The 27,909-nt window shown below is 43.6% G+C and overlaps 1 protein-coding gene across 1 annotated transcript; it reads left to right on the top strand.

Annotated features, from left to right (window-relative positions):
- The first annotated feature begins 866 nt into the window (after positions 1-866).
- Positions 867-26,005, top strand: FAM193B (family with sequence similarity 193 member B). The gene is made up of 9 exons (XM_044664417.1): positions 867-972; positions 2,168-2,402; positions 4,670-5,078; positions 5,857-6,055; positions 6,394-6,633; positions 18,766-19,753; positions 20,143-20,218; positions 21,546-21,643; positions 25,527-26,005. Exons 1-8 carry the CDS (start codon positions 892-894, stop codon positions 21,640-21,642), a joined length of 2,325 nt encoding a protein of 774 aa, XP_044520352.1. The 5' UTR covers positions 867-891; the 3' UTR covers position 21,643; positions 25,527-26,005.
- Positions 26,006-27,909: the final 1,904 nt, after the last annotated feature.

Genomic DNA, 27,909 nt, shown 5'->3' with positions numbered 1-27,909 from the left:
TCCCTCTTAATAAACTACCCAGGGAATAAATTGTAGGGTACATATGCTAGTATAACTCTACATTGTAAATGGAAAAAAAAACTGGATGCAAAGATTTTTGTATCTGGGCCCAATTTAAGGAGTTGATGTTATGTTGGTAGTATTGCATTTCCCTTACTAGGTTTCTTCTGGGGAAGTTGATACTTTTACCACTGCAATGATTGGATTCCTTGTAGGTATCTAGTACTCTAGAACAAAACAGTTTTAGGAAGAGGCCCTCAGTGCTGTGCTGAATAGAACATGGAGAGTTTTACCTCTTGGGGTGGCTTCATAGAAAAAGTACTGGCTTTCCATAATTTCTTCTCCTCCTTTCTTCCCCTTCCCAGTTTGGCTTGGTTAGATCCATATGGTGAGATCTGTACAATACTAGGTAGACTATGCTAGGATGATCCAAGTAGGGTCTTATTTGTCTCCTCCCCAAACTCATGTTCTCTCCCAAAGAATTGGATTGGCTTTCTACTACTGTGTTTTTGTCTTTATTTTTTTTTAATCACATGTTGATTACTATATAGACTGCATAGGTGGCTAGGTAAATAATGAACTTTAGTTAGACCTGGTCATTTTTTTTTTATACTAGAATTTCCCAACTTCTCAGTAATCCTGCCCTGACTGCTTGGTCCCCACGTAGATGTCTTCCTTCTCTGTCCTCACAGTATCACCCTCTGAGAAATCCTGTTTGTGTCTGTCATGCAGGTTCTCCCTACTTCTAACCAGTCAGTGCAGACTTGCTGCTTGCTGTGTCATCGGGAACGAAAGGACTGGGGAGGTCCCTCCCACAATGGACTGGTCTCCTCTGGGGAGAGGCTCCCACCTGACTTTGTGCCAACGCTTGTGCAGAACCTGCTGGGAGAGATGCCTCTGTGGATCTGTCAGAGCTGCAGAAAGAGCGTGGAGGAAGAAGAAAGGAGGGCCCTTCAAGAACAGCCCCTGGCGGTAGGTACACAGTGTCCTGCAGCTACAGAGAAGGCACCCATAAACCAGACATGTGGGGAAAGAGGTTGGAGATGCTTCAGAAAAAAAATCCTGTAGTTTCTGTTCTGAGGGGATTTGTGTCTCCTTATAGATCCTCTCAGGTGACTTCTGTTGGATGACTCCACTGACCCATGCACCTAGAGGCTGGAGTCACTGTTTTGAGATGGCAGCAAAACTCTGGAATCAGATTTTGGAAAGAGGAGAAAGGACTAGGTGGCCCACATGTGATTCCCTTGGGACAGTCTGTGAGAGCAGCCTGAGGGGCACAGCTTCATGGACTGGATGATAGCAACCCTGGCCCAGTAGCTACTACTTCATAGAATATTAGAGCTGGAAGGGACCTTACAGGTCATCTAAACCAACCTCCTCATTTTACAGAGGATACTAAGCCATATAATGGTGAAGCAACTTGTCTCCTGGCACTTGTATTAAATTGCAAAGTTGGGACTCAAAACTAGGTCTTCTGAGACTTTTGACTTGCAAGGCCAATGCTCTTTCCACTGTACCATGCTTCCTCCCTATTTTTTCTGTTCAGTTCTGTAAGCATCATGAAATGCAGCCTGTCCCTATGGAGACCCAAGGACGAAGGCCTGGAATTAACCATGTCAAGAAGTTTCAAAGGACCAGCCCCATAAAAATCCATAAAACAAAATCAAGCCTGTTCCATTGCGGGACTCTTTGTTGTAAAGCCTGGTGATCTGACTCCTGCCCTACTGATACTTAAACTTGATTTACCTCTCCTTTCCCTCCCTCCAAATTTTCTACCATTACCAGGCTTTGTTTCATTTTAGAATGAGTGCCTTATCTGCCTGTCAGTGCTTATGGACAGCCCATCAATCCTGATTGTTCCCTCAAGGGCACTTGTCTTTCTGGGGGTGGGCTGTTCTCTAAGTGGTCTCTGTTTCCTTTTCACCAAGATTCCTGGCACTCCTTTGACTCCTAGCTCAGCTTTCTGTCTACCTTTTCGGGCCCAGCTTTATTTCTGCAGGGCAGTGGGATGTTGATGTTCTTTGTTTCTTAGGATCATGGTAGATGTTGCTTGGGCCATGGAAGAGGGTTCCTGCAGGAGTCTCCTTTCCTGAGAGACTGAAGGCAGAGGGAGCTGTTTCAGGAAGTAAGGTGCTCTGTGTTGATCATTTTTTTCCCCTTCCTCCAGGTCTCATTATCACACACGTCCTGCAAGTCACAGTCTTGTGGGGGTGGCTCCCACTCCTCTTCCTCTTCTTCTTCCTCGTCATCATCGTCCTCCTCCTCCTCATGCCATGGGAACTCAGGGGACTGGGATCCCAGCTCGTTCCTGTCTGCACACAAACTCTCAGGCCTCTGGAACTCCCAGCAGGCTGGCGGTACCATGCAGGGCCCCTCGATTGGGGGCCCTCCTGCTGCACCTGGTGAGTCTCAAGCTCACCAGAGCCCTCTCCCTCCAATTGGACAGCCAAGCACTTTGCCCTCTCCCAAAGGAATAATTTTTAGACAAGTCATGAAGCTTCTAGGTCCTGGCTAGGTATAGTGAAAGGGGGACTCACCTATAAAAATACCTTGTATAACATGACTTTTAGCAGCTGCACATTACATGGCATGATGGGATCATTAAAAGTAATGTCCTAATGGGAGAAGGGATTGGTGCAGGAGATATGTCCACCAGGAAACCAAGAAGGAGATCCCTAGAGATCTAACACCAGTATTGTCATATACCACCTTGATGATCTGGACAAAGGATATCCCTTCCTCTACTTCATTTTCTCTACCTGTAAAATGGATACTAAAGCATTCTTTTCCCTTCCAAATGAGATCAATAGATCAAATGGGCATCTTGGGACTGGTCTCATTTAGAGATTTGGGGATTGGAACATTCTTTTTAGGCTCTGAGACAGTACCATGCATGAGGCCTAGAAAAAGAATGCCTTGGATCTGAACTGAGAAGCTGACCTCAGCAAAAGTGTTGCGTTGGGAGCCAGGCTATATTTTGCCCATATTTATTTTTGTGCAGAAGTCTACTGAGTATTCTGAGCTTTTCCTACCTCCCAGGAAGCTAGGGATGGCCTTCTCTGAGCCTAAGAGAGCCAGCCTATGTGGTGTCTGAGAGAGCTCCTTAAACTGCAGAGGAGAAATCCTCCTTTCCCTCTGCCTTTATTTCAGACAACAAATGTGCATCTCCCCACATGTTCAGATTGCATCAGTTAGTCTCCCATCTTGGGGGCTCTGGCCTGAAGACTGTCCCTATAGTCAGGGGCTCTCCTCTCAGCTGGTTTCCAATGGGGTCATTCCAGTCTCTCCTCTGCCTACCTCACTTGAATTCTGCAAAACACTGCCCAAGCAGTTCAAGATCATGTGCAGGAGACCCACCCCACTAGGTCTGTCCCTGCTGCCAGGATGTACCAGAGGAGCAGGGGCTTAGGATGCATAGCAATAACTGCCCTGGTGGAAGTGGGAATATTGGTTTCCTTCCTCTTGCTACTACCTCTGGGCTTGACTTTGTACTTTTGGCTTAGAGATTGAGGCTTGTTCCTCACTGTATCCCCTCTTCCTTATTTGTGGTTCTTTTTTTTTGGAGCCTTGCCATTTGGGAGACGGTGGAATGGGACCCTCTTTTCTCCACTCTGGATCATACCAGCTTCCCTTGAAGCCCTAGGCATGGTCTACTCCCAGTTACTTTATTGGTTCCTGATGTGAGGGAAGATGATATCTTTACTCCTCTCCTTCTAGTCAAACAAGAAGGGGTGTGGTAGTAGTATCTACCTCTGAGGTCCCTTGGACTGGCAGGAGCTCCTCTGGTGCTTTCATCCATCTTTTCAAGATTCAGGCACACTCCAGTCTGCCTGTAGTTAACTCAGATACTCAATCTTGTTTCATTGCAAGGCATCCATCACCTTTTCCTGGTATTCTTCTTGCTTGTTGAATTGTCTTAAGACCACAGTGCTTGGAAGTCAGTCCCTCTCATAACATCTTCTTGCTGGAAGGATCCCACTGAATTTCTTATCTGATTCCTGACCTACTGATAGCAATACAACCTTTCTGGTCTACTGCTCAAAGAGATACATCCCAGGATTTGTAAAACCTTATGGATGGACTAGTTCTCTGCTCTTCCTTAAGACAGATTCTGTCCTGAAGCTTAATCACCCCAAGAAGATGATAATCCCAACTCCTGCAAGTGAGAATTCCTGGATGAAGCCTTGGGAGCTTTAAAAAATCATAGACTGATGTTTTTTCTATTTAGGACTTTAAAAAAAATTTAATGAAATTCATAGTATATTCAGATATCACAGCATCCTTCAGAATGGAATTGACCAAAGATATTTTTGGAGCCTACCAGTCTGAACAGAGCATTCTAGGTTCTTTCTACTTTGATCACAGAGCTACTTGGATTGCTTTTGGGAAAAGAATCATTACGAAGACTCATGCCCAGCTCTAGAGCCTGAGCTTTTTTTCTTCCAAAGTTTGGGAGAATGTATAAGGGCTCTGGCTATACCCAGGACTTAGCCTCCTTTCATAACCTTGGCATTGATCCTTTATGTGCCTATCTGGGGAAACACTTGATACGACAAAAATGAAAATGATCATTTATGCATTCCTTTCCCCTCTCCCTTTTCTGGAGGTGACTGTCTTCCCCTTTCCTCCTGACTTGCCTTGATACCTCTTCACTCCTATTTGCTTGCAGGTGAGGCCTTCCACTCCTCTGAACATCACCGGCACTCAGACCTCACCGCCCCCCCCAACAGTCCCACTGGCCATCCCCCACCACCAGCATCACTGATCCCTGCTCACCCAGGACCCTTTGGATCTCCACCCCATGTCCACCTAACCCCTACAACCCAGGCAGCACCTTTCCCCACACCTGTCCCTAACAATCATGCTCCAGTGCCCAAGACACCTTCTGAGTCACCTACTGCTGCCACTGCTGCCCCACATAGCCCAGCACCATGTAAGAGCCCTCACCTACCCTCTGCCAACATGCCGCTTCTGAAGATGCCTCCTCCACTCTCAGGGTGTAGTCACCCCTGCAACGGGCACTGCACTGGGTCTCTGGTCCCTCAAGCTGCCTCACATCAGCTTCCCAGCACTAACAGGTCAGTGGACAGAAGCATTGGAGGACTTGCAGTAGATGGGGCTACAAAGGTCAAGGAAAGTAGAAACAATTCAAAAGATGTTTGGGAGGAAACTGAGGGGTAGGATTCCCTGCAGTAACCAAGAACTAGAAAATCAGAGGTGACCAGTATAAATTCTGAGATATAGTTGAGATTCTTAGAACCATCCTTCCCCCAAACTAGGAGCTTTTAGTTGTGTCCTAATCTTTCTCTTGTGGCATGGATTAAAGTTCAACTTGGTCACTTTTGGTATACAAATGGCTGTTTACTGGGGCCGAATTTTCAGCATAAGCCTCTTTGGCTTATGGTCTTGGTGTAAGATAATAGTTGTGAAGTGCTGTAAAGCATAATGCTTAGCACAGGGTGAGTCCCATATCAATGTTAGCTGTTAAAATAGCTGTTAGCATATGAATATTTAATATGTTATTTGAGAAATGAGTACTTTCTTTTCCTCTCCTTCCAAGCCTGAGTCTTATATGGCCTTTTCTGATTAGTTTTGTCTGACCTGACATCCTGAATGTGTCACTAGTGCCTAGGAAAATCTGGAGAAGCTGCTTCAGCTCACTTAGGCTGAGGGATGGACTCTTGAATTTTGATAACCCACTAGCAGTATAGACAACCAAACTTAGGGTGTCAGGGATGTTAGGCAATGAAACATGACCTAATGGGTTGTCCTTAGATATGGAAGGAAAATGCCTCTGACTCCTTGCCATGGCTTCTGCTAACACATTCTCACTGATTATTGTCATTCTTCTGTCAGCAGAGACCCTGGGTGCAAGGGGCACAAGTTTACAAATGGTACTGGCTGCCACCCACCACAGTCTTGTGAAGCAGACGAGGGGCTGGGAGAGGATGAGGACAGCAGCTCAGAACGAAGCTCCTGCACCTCATCCTCCACTAATCAAAAAGATGGGAAGTTCTGTGACTGCTGCTACTGCGAGTTCTTTGGACACAACGCGGTGAGTGAATTCTCAGAGAATAACAGGAGACAGGGAAAGGGGGCAGTTTAGTTAGCTGAGTCCTGGGTAGTCAATCAGTCTTCTTCATCACTCTCTTCACCCTGAGCTGTACTACCCTGTAGTATCCTGTACTACCCTGAGGGCTCTGAATTGTCCAGCCCAGAGCTGAGGGGAGAAGCTGCGTCTCTGAGCTAAGGCAGGATTGGTGCCACTTGGCCCTTGCTTCTAGTGCTGGAAAGAAGAATGTTCTTATGTCTCACTACACAGCCTGCATTGGGGGCTGGAAAGGTGTGGGCTTCCCAAGCTCGGAGTCTAACATCAGGACGCCCCTCTTCCAGCCCCCCGCTGCCCCGACAAGTCGAAACTACGCTGAAATCCGAGAGAAACTGCGCTCACGACTGACAAAGAGGAAAGAAGAGCTGCCCCAGAAAATGGGCCTGGCAGGGAATGGCCCAGGTGAACCAGCTGTGGATCATCGAGATGTGGATGAACTTCTGGACTACATCAACAGTACTGAACCCAAACCCCTCAACAGTGCCAAGGCAGCCAAGCGAGCCCGTCACAAACTGAAAAAGAAGGTGGGTCTGAGGATTAGCTTCTCCCACCCCCTCACTTCTGAGAAATACTCCTGCCCTATTCTTCCCATCCCTTCAAGCACTTTTTGTGGATTACCTCAGCCTGGGGTGGGCTCTTGAAATGGCTTCCTGGTCTGGGTTTCAACTTATTTCAATTTTATTTTAATTTAAAGCATTAATTAAATACCACCTTGTACAAGGGCCATGTGATGAATATCAGAGTAAGGAAGGTAGCTATATAGAGACTCTTCCCTCAAGGACCTAAGCCCTTGGAATAAAGGGAGTTCAATTACACAAATAATTGTGATATAAAGTAGATAAGGGCAAAAGGAGAAGTTCTAGGATGAACTTGAGGAGAGAGATCCCTTTTCCCTGGGCTTAGGGTAAGGGTATCATCATGGAAAACTTGTGGATGAGGTAGCACCCGAGTTGTGTCTTGGTGTTGGGTTGGAGAAGAATTTATTATTTATTATTATTATTGTGAGCAAGACTTAGAGATTGACAGTGGTAGAACAAGAATGAGGAAGCAGGGGAAAGGCCTGTGGGCAAGTGACCAAAAGAAAGGGAAGTAATAAGATGTTGATGGAGGAAGTTTGGATACAGGGAAAGGAGTTTGGGCCATTTCTCAGGGTATAAGGCAGTCCTGAGGAAATGCTAGAGAAAAGAAGTCTCCCCAACCCTGGACTGGAAAGCAAGGACATTAGTGCTGTAATATCCTAATAGGATTCAGTATTTGTCCCTGACCTTACATTACCGTTTATGATCATGGTCTCTATATCACAATTCCAGCGTTAGTCAGGATCTCTTTCTAGGGCAGCAGAAATGATTGTTTTTCTCTAGCCTAGTGTATTACTGGAGTATTTCATGAAGCTCAAAAAAAAAAAAAAAAGAGGTATGCTCTCTCAGAGTTTAGGACAACTAGTATCTCCTTCTAGGTCGTGTTCCCCATTTCCTCTCTAGCAGCTTGCACTTATGTGGCACAGAGGGCTCATCTAGTTGGAGAAGTTTTTATTTCTGTCGTCTTTGAGCAGTGGCTCATTGGTAGGATTCCCAAGCAGTTCTCTGGTGATCTCTTTGGGTTGACCCACAATTCAGGTGACTTAACCATTATCATTAAAAACTAACACATTTAATAATATGCATAAGTTTTATTATCCTGCATTAAAATTAGGCATAGATGGCAAACTGCCACAATTCATATTACCTTCATTTTTAAAAAATCATTTTTATTATTACTTCAACCCTTTGATTAAAGAACTCCAATGTCTAACCCTGGTGTGGAAATGAACCTAGATAGAAGTGACATCTAGAAGGCTGTGCTAGGGGAGCATAACTTCAAGCAGGCCCTTGAATATTTGAAGCTTGGCAATATCTTTTAAGAGACTGGGGACTGTAGTAACAGGCTGGTCCTGAGGAAACAGAAGTAAAACTTTCTCTAATCTGGGAATAGATTGTGTCTACTGTCTCAGGACCACTCTGGCTAAGTGTGAAGAGGCTCCTCTTCATTAGGTGGGCCAGAGGTGGTGATTTTTTTTCTTTTATCCACAGTAAGTCATGAAGACAGTCTTGTCTGCAAAGGCATACATGGAATTTGGTGTGTACATTAATAGAGAGACTGCCTATACCTACAAAATCATGGATTCTTAAAATATAAATAGGAGCTTAGCCAAAAATGCCCATTGTAAACAGAGAAGCACAGGACATGCATGTCAAGTGGGGAAGAGGAGGAGTGCAGAAAGAAGTCTAGATTGACTGAATCATAGAATGGTGCCTGGTTGTGGTTGTGGAAGGCCTTAAATGATAGGCAGAGGAATTTGAACTTAAATCACTAGGTAATAGTAAGATCCTTTATTATATGCCTCCAAAGAAAGTCAAAAAAGAGTCCCTGTTCTCAGAGAGCTCATAGTCAGAATGGGAGAGACAACATTTAAACTTATGTACAAACTACATGCACGCACTCATGCACACATGCTTGAAGAAAGCTAGAGAGGTCAGGAAATGGAGATGAAGGGGAAGAGAGAATTTTAAAATGTTCACTTGGGAGATGGAGCATCCTGGGAAGAATAGCAGGAGAAGCTGGTATCACTGGGTTGCAGAACACTGAGAAGTAAGGTAAAGGGAGTCTGGAAAGGTAGGAATGCACTAGATTATGAACAGGCTTTGAATGCCAAGCAAAAGATTTTATTTGATCCTGGAAGTAAGAAGGAACCATTGGTATTTATTGAATAAGAGACAGTAAACTTTGTGGAGGATGGATAGGTCCTGGGAAGAGACTTGAGTCAGGGAGACCAATGAAACATATAAGTACCATTTAAAAAATATTGCTATTAATGTACTGTATACCCTTTTAAAATTGTACTTTCCACTGCAGATTTGATTCCTGCCAAAAGAGCAATTAATAAGTGTGGCCAAAATAATGAGAATTTAATCCAGGTCAAAACTTCATGTGAAATTTCTTTGGATTGAAAGAAGCAGGAGTAGGTGGGATTGGTGGTCACCAGCTGGGAATATTTGAGGAATGCTGCTTTAGGGATACAGCTTGCATGAGTGTCTTATTTTAACATTTCAAAGATACCTGATCTATACATTCTCCACTGATAGAGAATACTGGCCTGCCAACCTTAGTGGGTGGTCTTGGACAGGCTGAAAACATTTTATCACCTACTGTCCAATCTTTTGTGGCATGCATATATATATATATATATATGCTTCTCATAATTTTCCATTTTTATAGCATTGCATTTCTTCTCTTCTTGGAAAGAACCTAGTTAGGAACGTTGCAGCTTACTATTTCAGCTCAAGTTCTCCAAGGTGCCCTGGAAGAATGGGCTTTGCTCTTTTCTGCATTTACTTCTTCAATCAGTCTAAATATTGATGTTTCATTGGAGTCATTTGGGAACTCATGTTCCTCCTTCATGTAAAATGCCACTTTTCACTAAGCTTTCTATGAGCTTCTCCTGGAAGAAGATAGATACCAAATTTAGATAAAACATAGGACAGTTTCTGTCCTTATGGAGTTTATGATTGGGTTCTATGGCAGGTGTAGAGACAGCTGTCATTTCATTAGGAAGTTGCATATAATGCTTTGTATAATCTGAGCAGCAGAATGCCGTTACCAATTGAAGGTTAGAATAAGGGGAGGATTTCTAAAGAAGGTGATATTTGAGTTGATTTTTGAAGGATGAGTAACAGGAAAAAAGGGAAGATAAATTCCAGGCAAAGGGAATAGCTTTAACAAAGTCATAGTGGTAGGAAAACATGAGGAATGAATAGTAATCAAAGGATCCCTGTGAGAACTGAGGGTTTTTTTTAAGTTGTTTTTTTTTTAACCCTTAACTTCTGTGTATTGGCTCCTAGATGGAAGAGTGGTAAGGGTGGGCAGTGGAGGTCAAGTGACTTGCCCAGGGTCACACAGCTGGGAAATGTCTGAGGCCAGATTTGAACCTAGGACCTCTTGTCTCTAAGCCTGACTCTCAATCCACTGAGCTACCCAGCTGCCCCAGAACTGAAGATTTTTGAGTAGAGAAATGTATCCATTAAATTCATGTAGAAGGAAGATTATTCAGATAATAGCATGAAGGATGGATTGGAGAAATAAAAGAAGAGATGAGAAAACCTGGTGAGAAGACCTGTTAGAAAGCTATTTCATTAGTTCAAGCAAATAGTTTTTAAGGGCTTGAATGAGATCAGCAGGAAGAGAGAAAAGAGAACAGGTGTCAGAGGTGTCATAGAATTAGAATCTGCAGGACTTGGTAACTAGAGATGTGAGGGGGACAAGAATCAATGATAACTCCATATTATAAGCATGGGTGACAGAGTGAATGGTGGTATAAATAATAGAAAAAATTAAGTCAAGTGAGAAGGCAAATATTAAAGGCTCAACTTTGGAGTTTTGGAGATACCCAGGAGGAAATATCTGGTGGGCAGTAGTATGCTGCTCAGGAGCTCAAAAGGGTTAGATCTGGATGCAGATTTGGGAGACATGTGTATAGGAAACGATGAAAGCCATGGGAGTTAATGAGGTTGCAAATGGAAAAGTTGTAGAAAGAAGTCAAAAGGCCAAGGATAAAACCTTGGGCCACACACTTCTCAGGGGGATAAGGAGCCATTGAGGGAAAGTGAGCCAGGAGTATGAGTTGTCACTAAAGCCAAAAAAGTATCCAGTAGGAAGGTGATGTAGTCAACAGCATCAGAAGCTTCAGAGAAGATTGGAGGGTGAGAGTCGAACTAAGGCCATCAGAATGGGTTACTTACTATAGGGGGCAGCTGGGTGCCTCAGTGGATTGAGAGTCAGTCCCAGAGATGGGTGGTCCTGGGTTCAAACCTGGTCTCAGACACTTCCTAGCTGTGTGACTCTGGGCAAGTCAATTCCCCTGTTGCCTAGCCCTTACCATTCTTTTGCCTTGGAACCAATACATAATATTGATTCCAAGACAGAAGATAAGGGTTTAAAAAAAAAAAAGAATGGGTTACTATAAAATCAATGGTGACCTCAGAAGGAACAATTCTGACAGAAGTGAAGATGGCTACTACATTAAAAAAGGTTGAGGAAAGTAAGGAAGTAGAAATTTAGGATGTAAATAGCTTTTTCAACAAGGTCGTCCATGGAAGGAAGAGAGATATGGGATAGAAAAGCTTAAGAGTGGGGAAGATTGGAACTCATTTGTGTGAGGTGTGATGGAACCAATGGATAGTGCAGTCACAGTCCTCCCTCTGAGTAACAAAAGGCTTCTGTGAGATTATCCTTTCTTATAATCTTTCAAAATTGAGGTTTCAACTAGATACCCAGTGCCAATTTGTTTTAGATCTGGCTTCTTTGAGTATTCCTTCACATTCTGATCACCCAGAGCAAATATCCATAAAGAACCTAAATCATAGATTTGTAGATTGTAACATGAGCCTGGAAGGAATTTTAGAGATCATCTAGTTTAGTTTGATCATTTTAGAGGATAGAATCCAACCTGGAAGGGACCTTGAAGCTTATCTAGTCAGACCCCTCCTTTTACAGATGAGGAAGCCATGGTCTTGGAAGACTTGGACTTATTCAAGGTCACAAAATGAGAGTGAGCTGTAACTTGAGTCCCAGTTGAAGTCCCTTGACTTCCAGTATTTCCACTCTGCCACACTGGCTCCCCAGAAGAGAATAGCACCATTCATTTGTTCATTCAACAAACATTTAGTTCATGCTTGTCTTGCATTCTTTTAGGTGGTAGGATCTAAATGCCCTGCTGGGATACAGCACACTAGAGGGGCATGGACAAAATGCTGTGGGGCTGCAGAGAAGCAGGGAAGATTCTCTTGAGGTCAAGGGTCTCAGGATCTTCTTCATGAAGGAAGCTGGCATTTGAGTTTTATTTCTATAGGGAGGTACCCAGTGACAGTTTGCTTTAGATCTGGCTTTATTGAGCCTTGGTTTCCTCAACTATTAAAGGAGGCCAGTAGGTCTGTGGTCCTACCTCTCTATCTTGTTTACCGCCCAGGGTTGTAATGAGTTAATGGATTCTAAAAGGATTTGTGAACTGTAAACCCCTGTAGCTAGATTAAGAGGTGGTTGTGAAGGCTGTATGTATAGGGTTGGGGTTTTTTTTTTTTTTTTTTTTTAATTCTTACCTTCTGTCTTAGAATCAATACTATGTATTGGTCCAAGGCAGAAGAGTGGTAAGGGCTAGGCAATGGGGAGCAAGTGATTTGCCCATTGTCACACAGCTGGGAAGTGTCTGAGGCCAGATGTGAACCAGGACCTGACATCTCTAGGCCTGGCTCTCAAACCACTGAGCCACCATATCTGCCTCCTTTATGTGCAGTTCTAACGGCAAGTGAACCCCTTTACCCTGAGGAATGGCCCACTAGAGAGTTTACCTAATAAATGAGCACTGGTGGGCCAAAAATTGAAAACAGCCTGGCATAGTGGATAGAGAGCTAACCTCAGCATGCAGAAGACCTGAGTGCAAAGCCCAACTTTGATACCTCCTGGCTTTGTAACTTGGGAAAAATCACTTCACTGTTCAGTGCCCCAGGCAACTCTAGGAACTTGTAGCAAAGATACTAATGTTCCTGATAGCAGAATGCCCTCATAGGAGGCTCCTTACCCAGGTAAAATCAGTCAGGGGGAAAAAAAACCCTAATAACACTAAAATGTTATTTTAATTAAATTAAAGTTAATTTACTTAATACAGTTAATTATTTTATTTATTTAATAAAAATAAAGAATTAATTGATAATAAAATTAAAAATGTTATTTTACAGTACAGTTACAATAAACACTATACACCTGACATCAGTTAACTCCTGTCATTGTGTAACTAACCCGCCACCAGGGGGCATGCTAGTATCCCCAGTATCAGTTAGTAATTGTTATTGGAGCTACATGAAAAGCATGATTGGATTAATTTTGTGCATTCTACACACTCAAGGATTTTGGATCATTGAAAAAATCTTGGATAACCTTGACTTAAATTTCCCTCATCATGTCAGGCTGGTTTCCTTTGCAAAGTTATTAATCTTGGTGCTATTGATGAAATAATAACGAAGATAATGGTATGTCTTTGCTTTCTGTGATAGGAGGGATAAGATTAAGGTGCTATTAATTCCCATTTATCCCCTTATCCTAAAGAAGCAGAACCTTTAGGAGTATGTAGTCTTTTAGTTTTTATTTTATTTATAACTTCATTGTGATATGGCTTTTAGCCCTAGTTTAAAAGTCCTATTTTAATATTCCCTTATGTACTTATTTAGTATGCTTTAAAAATGCTTTCCTGTAAATGAACTCACTTAAAGTCTTAGCATCAGGAGTGAGCAGTTGACTGTTCTGGGAAGTGTGGCAGGGTCACAGTCAGTTCACTGCTTATTACCTCAGTCACAGACTACCTATGGAGAATCTTTGGGAAAAGGCCAGCTTCAATGTAAAAGGGAGGAGCACTATGGAAGTCAGCGATCTAGACCTTGTAGGGACCTCATGAGACACTTAGTCCTATTCTCCTGATTTCCATAGGAGAGAGGTGAGGCCTAAGAAAGTTGTGACTTTTCTGAGATCACATAAGTAGTAAGTAGAGGAGTCCTGGGATTTGTACCCAGGTCTGAGGTCTCCAGAGTCAGTGTTCTTTCCACTGTATTATGCTGGGTCTGAGATCCTGGATTTGAATCCCAATTGTTATGCTTTTAACTCTCACTTTCTGACTTAGTGACAACTCTAAGACAGAAGGGCAAGAGCTAGGCAAATAGGGTTAAGTGATGGGCTCTAGGTCACACAGCTAGGTAGTATCTGAGGCCAGATTTGATGTAGGACCTTCATCTCCAGGCCTTGTTCTCAATCCATGGAGCCACCTAGTTGCCCTGACTCTTTTGCTTTCTACTTATGTCATCTTAAACAAATCATTTAACTTTGTGTTTTCACATATGTAAAATTGGAGGATAGGAATGCATGATCTTCTAGCTCTCAATTCTATGTCCTCTCTAATCTAGCATCATCTTCATAGCAGAAATTCTCTCTACAATACCTACCCTCTGTTTTAGTACCCACAGTGAAAATTTAGTACCCATAGTGAAAATTCACTATAACTCTGTGAAGGAGGCAGGACAATTATTGTTTTCACTTTAAAAATTAGGAAACCAAGACCTATTTAGTTAAGATTCCTTAATATTCCTCTCTGCAATATTAGGCAAGCTATTATTCAATATTTCTCTCTGTAGCATTGGATTACAACAATAAGGATACCTCTCTTTGATAGCACTTTTGGAACTAAAGCAGTTTTACATCCATTATCTCATTTTATCTTCATAGCAGCTCTGTGAGATTGGTAAAACAGCTATTATCCCCTTTTAGAGTCAAAGAATCTCTTATTTCATTCAGTTAAGTCATTCAATAAGCATTTAAGTCAGGGGCAGCTGGGTGACATAGTGGATTGAGAACCAGGCCTAGAGATGGGAGGTCCTACGTTCAAACCTGGCCTCAGACACTCCCTAGCTGTTTGACCCTGGGCAGGTCACTTAGCACCCATTGCCTAGCCCTTACAGTTCTTCTGCCTTGGAACCAATACACAGTATTGATTGCAAGACAGAAGGTAAGGGTTAAAAAAAAAAAGACATTTAAGTCCCTCCTATGTGCCAGGTATTGTTTTGAGGACCAAGAATACAAAGAAAAGCATACACACACACACACACACACACACACATATTCCTGCTCTGAAGTTCCTAGGCTAATAAAATCTGTAGATTTTATTTTCCTCCTTTCACAGATGAGAACATAGCCTGAGAGAAAGGAAATGAACTTGCCCAAGGGGACATAGCTAGGAAGTAGAAGAGCTGGGATTCTATCCAAGACCAGGCCTCTTTGCCTCTTGTACCACAACTAATTAGGGACTGACCCTTTACAGCAGGGGGTCTCCTTCATGGTTCTCATCTCAACCATGATCAATTTCTGTTGTTGTATCTGACTCTTCCTGATCCCATCTGGGGTTTTCTTGGAAGAGGTACTGGAGTGGTTTGCTATTTCTTTGTCCAATTCATTTTACAGATAAGGAAATGGAGGCAAACAGGGTTAAGTGACTTGCCAGCGTCACACATCTAGTATCGAATGCCAGATTTGAACTCAGATCTTCCTGACTGCAGGCCTAGCACTGTATCCACTGTACCACCTAGAAAAAATTTTTAGCAAAGCTTACACCTAGTTGGGGTGATACTGAAATTAGAGGGCTAATAGTAGGAATGGCCCTGTTTCTTTAAAGCCCCACAGGGGAGATAAAAACATGTAAAAAAGGAGTCGCATGAATTAAACTGGAAACTAACTGACTAATTCCTGTGCATTTGTCTCATGGTCCTCATTTACATCTCTATCTTCATAGCCCTTAGTTTACTCTCTTTTTCTTTCACGTTCACTATGTGAGTGCATAGGTCCTCTGGGTTTTTCCTTTACTCTTCAATATCATTTATTCCAGAAAACATTTCCCAGAATGTTGAAATGGATCTTTGGAGCCTTCTAGTTCAACTCATTCCCAAGGAGGAGTCCGTATTACAGCTACCTAACAGTAGTTATCCAGTCTCTGCTTGAAGACATCTAATAAGAGGAAAGCTACTACTTCCCTAGGCAGCTCATTCCACTTTGGGATAGCTCTAATTGTTTGAAAGTTTTTCAAGCCCAAATTTGTGCCTCTAACTTCCCTTCCATTGTTCCTTGTTTTAATCTCAGGAACCAAACAAAACAAGTCTAAACTTTCTTCCACATGACTCCTTCAAATATTTGAAGTTAGCTATCATGTCTTCCTTGAATCCACAGGTTTAAATATCTCCAGTTCCTTCAACCTTTTGTTGTGGCATGGATTTTTCTAATCTTGTTGCCTTCTTCTGGATATTCTCCAGCTTAGCTATGTCGTCTTTAAACTGTCGCACCCAAGGGCAGCTGGGTGGCTCAGTGGATTGAGAGCTAGGCCTAGAGACAGGAGGTCCTAGGTTCAAATCTGGCCTCAGACACTTCCTAGCTGTGTGACCCTGGGCAGGTCACTTAATCCCCATTGCCTAGCCCTTACCATTCTTCTGCCTATTGATTCTAAGACGGAAGGTAAGGTTTCAAACAAACTAAAAAACGGTGGCACCTGAAACCCAGTAATCCTGATGTCCACCCGGACAGAGTTAGCAGAGGGCCAGTCACCTCCTTATTTCTAGATGCTGTGTCTCTCAATGCAGATTACATTGGTTGTTTTGGCTTCCATCCCCTACTGCTGGCTCACTGAACTTTCAGTCAACTAAAATTTTTTTAAACCTTTGTTTAACTATGTCTACTCCATTTTAAACAAAAAATGAGCAAAACTTAACTCTCAGGAAAATCACCACATTTGGTAGTAAGTTCATTATTCTCATTCTTCCTGAGGTGGTCTCCCTATGTCCTGTTTCAAGAGGAGATGGTTAGAAAGGCATTGATAATGGAAAAATAGCCTCGTGTGTCATACTTTTTTGACTTAAATGCTCTGTGGAAGACCTGATGTTCACATAGCTATAGATTGTCTAATTCTTCCCGGCCCATAGAACCAAGCCTCTGTTGGACAATGGAAACCCTTCCCATAACACATGGAGCCCTAGGGTGTAAAATCTTTGTACCTAACAGTTTCCCTCATTCTAGAAAAGGAAATTAATTTTGTGCTGCTATCTAAATCTGGAAATGCTCCCATCATCTTATTCTCATCTGTCAGGGTCTCAGTTCCTTCCATTTAATACTATTTGTTCTTCCTTATATTCTAGGGGCTTGAGAACAGGGAGTATCCTGCAGTGCCAGCTGCCTATTAAGGTCACAATCATAGTGACAATCCAATAACACAGTTTTATGTATGTATATATGTACATATATATATGTCAGTGTTAGTAGCATCTTTTAAGCACTATATAACTACCTTTTCTCACAATTTGATTGTATTCCAAATATTCCCAGATCTTGTGATATGCATTGTTTCCTTTTCTTTTTTTTTTTTTATTGGGGGTGTAGTTTTTATTACAAAGCCTCCTAAGAGTATAAGGGAATTCAGACTGGTAAAAAGTATTAATTGATGATGGTCTATGAAAAATCATTTCATCTCTCTGCCAGGCTGTTTTGGCTAGTTAGGCTGATGGTTCAAGGTCTTGCAAAGCAAATTCCCTCAAAAAATTTAAAAAACAACAACAAACCAATATGACTTCTAATATAGTAAGTTATAGATCATGCTATATCCACTCATTTTACTTATTTCAAAGTGAAAATTTTTAGTTTTTCCAATGACGTACAATAACAATTTTTAACATTTGAATTTTTTAAGTTTTGAATTCTAAACTCTCCCTCCCTGTAGCCCTTCCCCACTCCTTGAGAAGGCAAGCAATTTGATATAGATTATACATGGATCTACATTATTTTCAAGAATTATTCTTATGTTCTGTACTCTTATTTGTTTTCTCAAAGGTAATGCATATCATTCTTCAAATTGTTAGAATATACAAGTTAGTATTGAATCAGCTCCTAATATGCTGTTAGAAAATTAAACTCTCCTACATGGCTCCTACCTTCCTTCCTGGCTCATTAGGTATTACTCTCTGTGCTAGATTTCAGCCAGAGTGCTGGCTGCTCTCCATACACATGATGCTACAACACTCATCATGTGTCATATGTCCAGGCCTCTGCACAGGCCTGGATCCAGGCATTCTCCTTCACTTCTGCCTTCTAGAATCCTTGGTTTCCTTCAGGTTCAGCTCAAGTGCCAAGCCTGTCCTGATCTCTGCTAGCATCTTCTCCCTCCTAGAAATTAGTTTGTGTACACTTTTTTGTCTTGTTTATTTTTAGATGTACATGTTGTATCCCTTCATTAAGCTTCTGAAGGGAAATGCCCTAGTATTTTGTCTTTGTATCCCCAGTGGACTGGTGTGGTGTATATCATTTAATATATATACATATGTATATGTATATATATTAAACTTTTTTCCCCATTACTTGTAGAAACAATTTTTGACAATTGTTATCTAACATTTTTTTTAAACCCATACCTTCTGTCTTAGAATCAATAATAAGAATTGGTTCCAAGGCAAAAGAGCTCTCAATTCAATTAATCATCTAGCTGACCCTTATCTAATATTTTAGAATTCAGATTCTCTTCCTCCTCACCCTCCTTCCTGAGATGGTGTATAGTCTGATGATAGGTTATACCTATGCTTTCATGCAATACATTTAATGTGCTCTTTAAAAAAAAATCCTTAGGGGGACAGCTAGGTGGCTCAGTGGATTAAGAGCCAGGCCTAGAGCCTGGAGGTCCTGGGTTCAAATATGGCCTCAGACACTTCCTAGCTGTATGACCCTGGGCAAGTCACTTAACCCCCATTGCCTAGCCCTTATTGCTCTTCTGCTTAAGAACCAATACACAGTATTGATTTTAAGACCAAAGCTAAGGGCTTACCTTCTATCTTAGAATCAATAAGTATTGATTTCAAAGCAGAAGCAGTAAGGGCTAAGCATTGGGGATTAAGTGATTTGCCCAGGGTCATACAGATCTGAACCCAAGACCTTCCATCTTCAGGCCTAGTAGTTCTCTATCTACTGTACTACCTAGCTGTCCCATTTAATATGCTATTTCCATGTCATTGCTATTAGAATGGCTCCCCCAGCTAACTCTGCTTTTGTATTTGCAGGAAAAAGAGAAAGCTCAGCTAGAAGCTGAGGGCTCTAAGCGTATTGATCGCAGCTCCATGGCTGGTCAGGGTGCAGAACCAACAGGGGAGAAGCTCTTGGAGTGGCCCCAGCTTGAACTTGAGAGGGTAAACAGCTTCTTGACCAGTCGCTTGCAAGAGATCAAGAATACCATCAAGGAGTCCATCCGAGCCAGCTTCAGTGTTTATGACCTTAATCTGGATGTGAATGACTTTCCTAAAAAGGCAGCCATGCTGGAGCAGAGGGACCTGCTTTCCCGCCTCAATGGTTCATCTGACCTGCAGGAAATTGGCCTAGATCTCTCACCTTTGACTTTGGGTTCCTCCCAAAACCACACACTACACTCCCCCAGTGAGCTGGACCCAGCCCAGGATGAGAGAATTTCTCTTCCCCCACCCCCTACCACTGAGAATGGGCTACTTAAAAGGCTTAGTGCTGTACCCAACCTCTCCCGGATGATCTGGGTTCAGTCCCCTAAAGTTGCTGACTCAGCCCCTGAAGGGCTGGGCCAAGACATGAAGGATGCAGTCTCCATCAATGGACCTGAGCTCCCTGAGCCCCCGCCTGGAGGAGGGGGCAGGCAGAAGAAGAATAAGAGGCAGAGCAGTCAAGCCAAGAAAAGTGAGACATACACAGCACCTGGGCATCAGGCTAAGCTGGACAGTCCCCCCACCAAGGGACAGGCTTCGGGAGCCAGGCAACCGGCCAAGGGCCAAGAGCCCCCAGAAGGGCCTCGTGGGAGCCGCTCAGGTCAGAACTGGACTTGGAATGCCAAGGCCGAAAAAGGAAGCTTGTGGAGAAGTCGGAAGAATGAGGCCAAGGCAGACCGGCCGGAGCAGGAATCCGTGCAGCTACCAGGCCCAGGGTATGGGCCACTTGGGAGCCCAGCTGGGCTGGGAGCCTCACCACAGACCAAGGGAAAGCACAGGAAGAACAGGAACAAGATAGAGAAATCTACCACTTCTCTGGGTGAGTGAAAAAAGAGCCAGATGATGTTCTTTATTTTTTCAACATGTGTCACCTTAGGACAAATGTGTTCTGCCTTCGGATTTCAGTTTGGATGAGTTGGGTGACTTGTCAAAATATGAAGCTAAACACCTGCTTGAGCAATGTCCCCTCCTTCCCTTCATACTTAGAAGACTACCTGTTGACCATGGACTGGTTCCGTTTGTCATAAGAAAACCATCTGTCTTGGACTTTGTATTTGTCCATGAGGCAGAGATGATAGGTTGTAAGTCCTTGTTGGGGAGTGGTTGGGGAATCATAGGCTGGAAGAAATAGCTATTTCTGGGTGAGCTATACTTTGGGACCAGGGAACTAGATGGTGGTGCTGAGTGGCTTTGGGTATGTGTTGCTAGATGATGTGTTCCTGCCCAAGGATGTGGACGGAGTAGAGATGGATGAGACGGACCGGGAGGTGGAATACTTCAAGAGGTAGGTGGGAAAGGGGATGAAATCCATGGGGAGATCCTAAGGGTTTATTGCTGCTTTCTCCATTTAAAATTTATGCCCAACATCTTTGTCCCACTGAGAAACTCTCACTTTTTGGACCCCAGGGCACTACTAAAATTTAGAACTTCTTGACAGGGAAATCTGATGAGAACTTTTCCTTTGCTGAGTTGAAAGTTTAGAGAGAGACCTATCTTGTGCTGAAATAAAAATGACTGGAGTAGCCTTTATTTTTCGACCCCCACCCTGTTCTTTGTAGTCATGTAATGTTAGTTAAGTTGGTTCCAACACTTAATAAGCTTGTTTCCAGGGTATGTGTCAGGGAGAATAGTGGGATTAGGTTGGGTATCCAACAGGATCCAAGTATTTATTAATATTATTTTATTAAAATTAAGTTTTCCTGGTTTGCCCCCTTAAGACCTTAGATATTTATAGCTTCTCACTGAATGGTCACTTTATATATGCCAGTCATAAGTGGCTCTCACGGACTAGAGTCTTACTCTTATCTGGTCCAATATCTAGGAACATCTTGGCTAGGTTGGATGACCCTGGACTAGGTTGGGCCTATCTGTAATAGATCAGAGAGTCCTGTTTGATCTGTGATTTGGGGGGTTTATTCCTAGCCTCCCTCAAATCTCATGTCCCACCTCTTTGTACTTCCCCCCCCCAGATCTCACCCTTCTGGAGTCTAGAGCAGAAGAGTGCTCAAGTTTTGCAATTTCCCACCTCTTTGTCAGAGGAGGTCTGTTCTAGGTTATAGGATTTGGATTTGGGATACACCTTAGAACATCTAGCCCAACATTTTCCACAGCAATGAGTGGTAGACCAGGCATTTGATACCAGGTCTTCTGACTACATGACAGCTAGGCAGTGGATAGAGTGCCAGACCATAAGTCAGGAAAACTCATCTTCCTGAGTTCAATTCTGGCCTAAGACACTTACCTTGTATGTGACCCTGGGCAAGTCACTTAACTTTGCCTCATTGTCCTCATCTGTAAAATGAGCTAGAGAAGGAAATGGCAAAACATTCCAGTATCTTTGCCAAGAAAACTCCAAATGGGATCAGGAAGAGACTGAAATGAGTGAACAACAACAAAAATTGACACTATATTTGGTACTCTTTACAGTACATCACATTATCTAACTTACAAGAGAAATGTAGAGAAAGTAGTTCTCTGATGGTTGGGGTGGAGTGGCGGGCATATTAGACTGTTATCTGATTAGTTTGGTTTTCATCATGGTTGTGGAGAAGCCACAGCATGGCATGATGGGAGGAACATAAAGGATCCTCTGATTTTGTCTTTTCTACCAGGTTCTGCCTGGATTCTGCAAAGCAGACACGTCAAAAAGTGGCTGTGAACTGGACCAACTTCACCCTCAAGAAAATCACTTCCAGCGCAGCTCAGTGAGGTGTGATGGGGGCAGGGCATTGTATGCCTCTGGGTGTGCCACATGGGGCCAGGGGGAGGAGAGGGAGGGCTTCTCCTCCCTGTTTACCCACTCCTCTTCCCTTGACACTCTGCCTCACTGTGTCCTCTCTCCAGGATAGCCCTGGCTATGGGAAGCCTCATATGCACACTTTTGGACTGGAAAGTTTGGCATCCAGTGTAGCATTCCTGCCTCCTCTCCCTTTCCTACTCCCCATTGTGGCATTGTTTCCCCTTTGCACATCAGGACCCTTCCCATCATTTTGTGAACCTGAAGGCACAGGTATTCTTCCTGCCCTTCCTTTCTTCTTTGACTCCGAGCCCTACTTACTCTCGATCTGTCTTTAGTGGTCAGGTGGGCAAGGAGTTGGGAGGAAAGGAGATCATGTCCTGTGCTCTATTCCCTCATCCCAAGGTGTCTTGGCTTCTAAAAGACTCCTTTATTGGGATGCCTGGGGTCTTCCCTCTCTCAGCGGCCAAGGCCCCAAAGTTTAGACTCTGATGGGTCCAGGTCCCTTTTGTCTTTTTCATGTCTCATCTTTGATAAGATGGGGGAGAATACTGACAGACCCAAGAGTTGGGGACCTTGGTCACGTCCTTTCTCTGTATCATACTCACATTGACCCTCCCACTGGGTGTGTAGAAGGGCCATGCTGGACCCAATAAAAAACTTTTTAATTTTTTTATTTTATTTAAAAAAGGATATAATTTTTGTTGTTTCTTATTGGTTTTTCCATGCCTTCCTTCCCTCCTGCCTAGTCCCTTTGTTCTCCTTTGCTCCAGTTTCCCTTTTCCAAGGGTTCTGGAGATGCATGGGAAAGCTAGTCATTGGTCTTCTCATTCCTCCCACTATATGACCTTTTCCAGCACAGACTGGCAGAGAATGAAGGCCCAGCCCCCTTCTGGAACCTGGATCCCCTACTTCTCTTCTGCTGACAGAGTTTATAAGAAGTATGGAACCCCCTGGTGTTTTAGCATTCACTTCATATCCAACTTGGGCTCCAGGGGAAGGGAAAATCCTTGAATTTTCCCCCATACACCAGATGCAAAGTAATAGGATACCCTTAAGCAGAGCCAGCTTCCCTCCCCCACTCCCCCACCCCCAGCCCAGGAGTGTCTGGGTGGGGTAGAGGCATAAGATTTAGAGCAGGAAAGAACCTTGCATATCATCTAGTTGAGCCCCACTCATTTTACAGCCAAAGAAGCTGAGACCCAGATTGGGGAAGGAACTTTCCCAAGGTAAAACCAGGTAGTAAATCAGAGCTAGAGTATAAACCCTTTGCCTAAGCAAGGAAGAGGGGCATTAAAAAAGAGAAAGGAGGATCCTTGGGATTTGAGGAGAGTTTTGTAGGGCACTGGGAGATGTCAGCAGGATGGTTGAAAGCTGTCTGGAAACAGGGAGCTGCTATAGGAAGAAACCTTCTTGGCCCCCAGATAGGCAGCCTTCTGGAAGCACCACACCCATCCTACATTGTTGTGGACTGAGAGAACCTCCACTGGAGCCCTCCCTCCCAGGCATGTCCCTTAGCTCTCTGGTCTCCATGTTCAGCTGTCTGTCTGAGGGGTCAGATTATTGCAGTAAAGACTGCAGCAGCTGTCGTTCAGGGTCTAGGGAAACTGAATGGTAAGGGAGGAAGGTTGGGATTCTGTATCTTGAGGGGGAACTCCTGGGACAACGGTCTTCTTGTGAAACTTGGCACAGGGTCCATCCTGCTATGTTCCTTGTCTTCCCACCTCTGTTGTACCCTCTGCAGTGGGGAGTGGAGGGGTGGGGAGATGGGAGTCAGGGCTGCACAGCTGCATTCAGCAATGGGAGCTGGACCAGGACCCTGGCAGACTAGCAGCTCTGGCATGCTCTCCTCAGGAATGGAGAGGAAACCTGCTCTCTCCTGTCCTTCATCTACCAGCCCTCCTCTTCTCTCCTCCAGTGAGGTTGGGAACCTTCCCAAGTAACTAGCTATAGGCAGTCACTTTCATTCTGGGATAAGTGGTTCCAGGGATCTCCCTTGCTGCTTCTCCCCTTCTCTCCCCCTTCCCTTTAGGAGTGCCCTCTGAACTTCCCACCTTCCTCTGAAAGCAGAGAACACGTTCCATCCCTTGAACACAGTCATAGGATCCAGAGCTGAAATGGCTTCTAGAGGTCATCTTCTAGTCTACCCCCTGCAGTTCTCTTCACTTTATTTTATGGTAGCTGCTCAAGGTTAAAATTGGTAAGTGGTATACCCAGGATTAGAACCTCCCAGGTTTCAACTATAGACTCCAGGCCCAATTTTCATTTCACTACCCTGACCTAAGTCAGCTACTTTGGGCCTCTGGCTTGACTTGCTGAACACAGAAGTGAATAAACTCTTTTGAGAGATTCCCTAAAAGCTGAACATTGACTTGCCAGATACCCCTTTAAAAAAAATCCCTTTGTAGTATGTGCTCAATCAGTTGATTAACTCCAGCCCCTCAACCTTGTTCCAAATTCTCTCCCTGGGATGAACGCCATCAATGGTGGAGTGAGGAGCCTTTACAGAATGCAGCAAGAATGTTGGGTATCATTTTAGAAGGCTGTTCCCTTGCTCATTTTCCCATTTGGGGGACCTAGACTGTCCACAGCCTCCTAAGCATCCCTCTGGGCAATCAAGATTACTTTGCTTTGTGCTTGAGCTGACTCAAGGTGTGGAAGTTTATGGGGAATCTAGTTTCCACAGGTAGAACAAATACATTGGATTTATGGGGAGAGCCTTTCTTCATAAGAGACATGTACTTGATGATGAGACAAAGTGCTTTATGAAATTCTCCACTTTTACATACTGTTCCTTCCCTTCTGTCCCCTCTGCCCCAAGTTCCCTTCCAGGAGGGTATCAGGTAGACAGGATTAAGGAATAGAGAGGAGCAGAAAGACCACAGGCTCAGAATTACTGCTTTGACTTTTCTCCTGGTTTCCTTCTAACTCTACCCATATGCTTATGGGAGCTGCTACCATATGCCCTATTTTCCCCTGTGCTCTTTCTCTAACCTTTTCTCTTGGATCTGTGGAGACAACATTCCCAAACCAGCCTTTATGGGACAAGCTGGTTATCTTTTTGGGATGATACTGGATGGCAAGGGGAGTCTCCACTCCTTCCTTTTCTTTTCTCTTTCCTCTTCCCCCTCTGGCTTAAGTATGGAGAGCTGAGCAGTCAGGTTTGTTACTACTAGGTGCTTATACTTGTCTGGAAATGTCTGGGGCTAGGAAGCTAGAGGAGGTCAAGGTAACAGAGAGCTAAGACACAGCAGAGAGCAGCAAAATCTCAGGGCCTTGAAGACCCATAGCCAGAGGCCATCTACCTGCTGGTGCTGGCTGCCTCAGTGGAAGAATTCACAGGCCCCTTCTAACATCTGAGACGATAGGAGCCCAGCATCTCACATGAGGTGTTGGTTTTGCAGCAGGCAAGGGGAACCAAGATGGTGGTGTCATAGGCACAACCTCTTGCTCTAGAGAGGATCAACTCTGATGGCAAAAAAAAAGATCCTCTGTGCTCATCCCAAGAAATGGTTCCATTTTCCATGAGGCCTAGAACACCTTTTGAATGCACCCACTGTATTCTGTCCTGTTCCTCTCTTCCCAGACATGTGTTCTCCTTCCTGTGACTGGGGGAATGGGCATGGGGATTGAAGGCAATCCAGATATTCTGATAAATGTTTTTTATTTCCTTTTGTAACTCAAGGAGCGGAAATGGCAAGCAGGCCTGCTCCTGTTACCATGGGGATCACAGGGGTGGGGGTGGAGGTTTCAACCCCTAGTAAAGGGGTTGAAACCATTCCTGATATATGTTAAAAGCCTAAACTACAGAACAGGAAGAGAAGCTGGTTGTGTTATCACCCTCTTTTCTCCCCAGCCCCTGCCTGGTCCACACTGAACTATTCTCCAGGATGGTCGTAGCTCTTGGGTATTGGCTGAATATCTGGAGAGAAAGTACTTCCCCTCCCCCCCTCCTGCCCTCCTGGTGGCTGACATTCATACCTGGCCACTTGCCACTTGACCACCTAAGAACCCTTACCCCTGGATGAACCAAAACCTGGATTGACACTGAGCTGTGATGGAAACAAACTCTGGATCTTCGAAAAGCCGATTTCTGGTGCTAGCCAGCCTCCTCCACTCTTGAAGCCCGGACTGGGACGGGCTGCTCCCCCAGGGCACTGTGGGGCAGAGGAGCTGGTAGAATTGCCTGCCCAGCGCTTCTCTCTGTGTTTGGTTTTTTTTTTTATTCTTTACTTTTGATACTGTGAAGATCTTTCATGCTGAAAGATTAAATGACATTTGGACACAGGCAGTGTGCACAGTGATTTGTTCAACTTACTTAAGGTCAGACCAGACCAAGGTTTTCTGCAGGCACAGGCCTGAGTGGCCTTCATGGGGTAGAGGGGGCCAGCAGGAGTCCCATCATCCTCCCTGTGCTAGCAGTTGGGGTGGGGACCACTGGACATTCATAGCTTACTTCATCTCCATTGGCTACTTTTGTTTCTTTATCACCTCCCTTGGTGTCCACACTCCAACTGTCTCAGCATTCTCTAAATGAAAGGGATTGCTGAACTCATGATGTGTAGACATATGGCATCATCATGAGATGAGAGCTGTTAAGAAGCTGAGCTGGAGGGGCAGGGAACATTCGCTCAGAAACATTAAAAACACATATGATTTCCCTAACAAAATCCATCCTGCTCTCCTGAATTCTGGGTCCAATTCAACATTTATCTACTCTGAAATGCACATTAAGAAAAAACAACTGTCCCTGCACACCAAGAGTGTAAATTCTACCTGGAGAATACAATGTTTATTTAGATAACTGCATTTTTGAGGAGGAAAGGAGTACTGACCATATAAATTAGCTCAACAGACAGGTCCAGATGAACGTCATTCTGGGTAACAGCCATTTTTTTTTTAAGTGTAGCTAGTTAAACCAGTTTCCCATCTCTGGATTTTGAGGATCCTTTGCTAGGGCTGACTATGATGAGTATATTTGTGAATAAAATCATTTGGAGAACTTTGTCCACCATCAATAGAGAATTCTTTCTGGATTCTGCAGAACCTTCTTTCTGAAGTTGTCAAACAGCTTAAGTGAGCATATATTTATGCCTCAGTTGATATTAACACACAGTGGGTCATTAAACAAGCTATGTAGTCTTAAATAATTTTAACATGTATGGGATATACTTTTTTTTTTAACCCTTCACTTTTCTCTTAGAATTGATGCCAGGTATCAGTTCTAAGGTAGAAGAGGGGTAAGTGCTAGGCAATTGGGGTTCAGTGACTTGCCCAGGGTCATGCAGCTAGGAAGTGTGAGGCCAGATTCAAACCTAGGACTTCCCATCCTCAGGCCTGGCTCTCTATTTACTGAACCACCGAGCTGCCCTTTGGGATACACTTTGAAGAGAACCTCAAAAGACTGCATTATTTCCCAAGATTAATGCTTTAAAAAAAAAAGTCTGGGGGGGCAGCTGGGTAGCTCAGTAGATTGAGAGTCAGGCCTAGAGACGGGAGGTCCTAGGTTCAAATCCGGCCTCAGACACTTCCCAGCTGTGTGACCCTGGGCAAGTCACTTGACCCCCATTGCCCACCCTTACCACTCTTCCACCAAGAGCCAATACACAGAAGTTAAGGGTTTAAAAAAAAAAAGTCTGATTTCCCCACACACACCTCTTAGTTTGTGTGACCATAAAGGTATAGGAAATTCTATGAAAGTCTAACTGTTCCATTTATATTTTTTTAAATCTAGGATACTCTAAAAGTATGCATAGGCTTTTCATAAAGATTTGCATAGAGACAAGGAAATGAGTATATGTGTTGGTAGCTGCCAATCTTAGTTACCTTTTTATGGAAGAAGCACTATCTATAGTATTTTCTTTTCAAATTTCCAAAACAGACCAGGTACACAAGACCCAGAAGTAAGTGAGTATGACAACAGTGTCTAATAAAATCAAAGACTTATCAATTCTAGGGTAATGACTCATCATCAAAAACTGGTTGGAAAATAAAGTGTTGGCAGAAACTAGGTGTAAACTAACATTTGACAACAGCAATATCCTACGATAAACTCCAAATGGATAAATAACCTTGACATAAAAGATCAACCAAAGCATGGGAGGAAATATCTTTCAAATGAATGAATTTATGAATAGGGAAAGAGTTTTTTACCAAGCAAGGGAAAGAACAGGTCATAGGACATAAAATGGACAATTTTTAGCATTTAAAGTTGAAATAAAGTCAACTCAAAGGGGAAG

Source organism: Gracilinanus agilis, chromosome 2 (assembly GCF_016433145.1).
Source record: "Gracilinanus agilis isolate LMUSP501 chromosome 2, AgileGrace, whole genome shotgun sequence".
Lineage (NCBI taxonomy): Eukaryota > Metazoa > Chordata > Mammalia > Didelphimorphia > Didelphidae > Gracilinanus > Gracilinanus agilis.
The sequence above is the reverse complement of the archived record's forward strand: the minus strand, read 5'-3'. Positions and strand labels throughout refer to the sequence as shown.

Coding starts and splice junctions, on each gene's coding strand:
- FAM193B (XM_044664417.1), top strand. CDS start 892: ATGCCTCTGTGGATCTGTCAGAGCTGCAGAAAGAGCGTGGAGGAAGAA. Junction 2,403..4,669: donor GGGCCCTCCTGCTGCACCTG/GTGAGTCTCAAG, acceptor ATTTGCTTGCAG/GTGAGGCCTTCCACTCCTCT. Junction 20,219..21,545: donor GAGGTGGAATACTTCAAGAG/GTAGGTGGGAAA, acceptor CTTTTCTACCAG/GTTCTGCCTGGATTCTGCAA.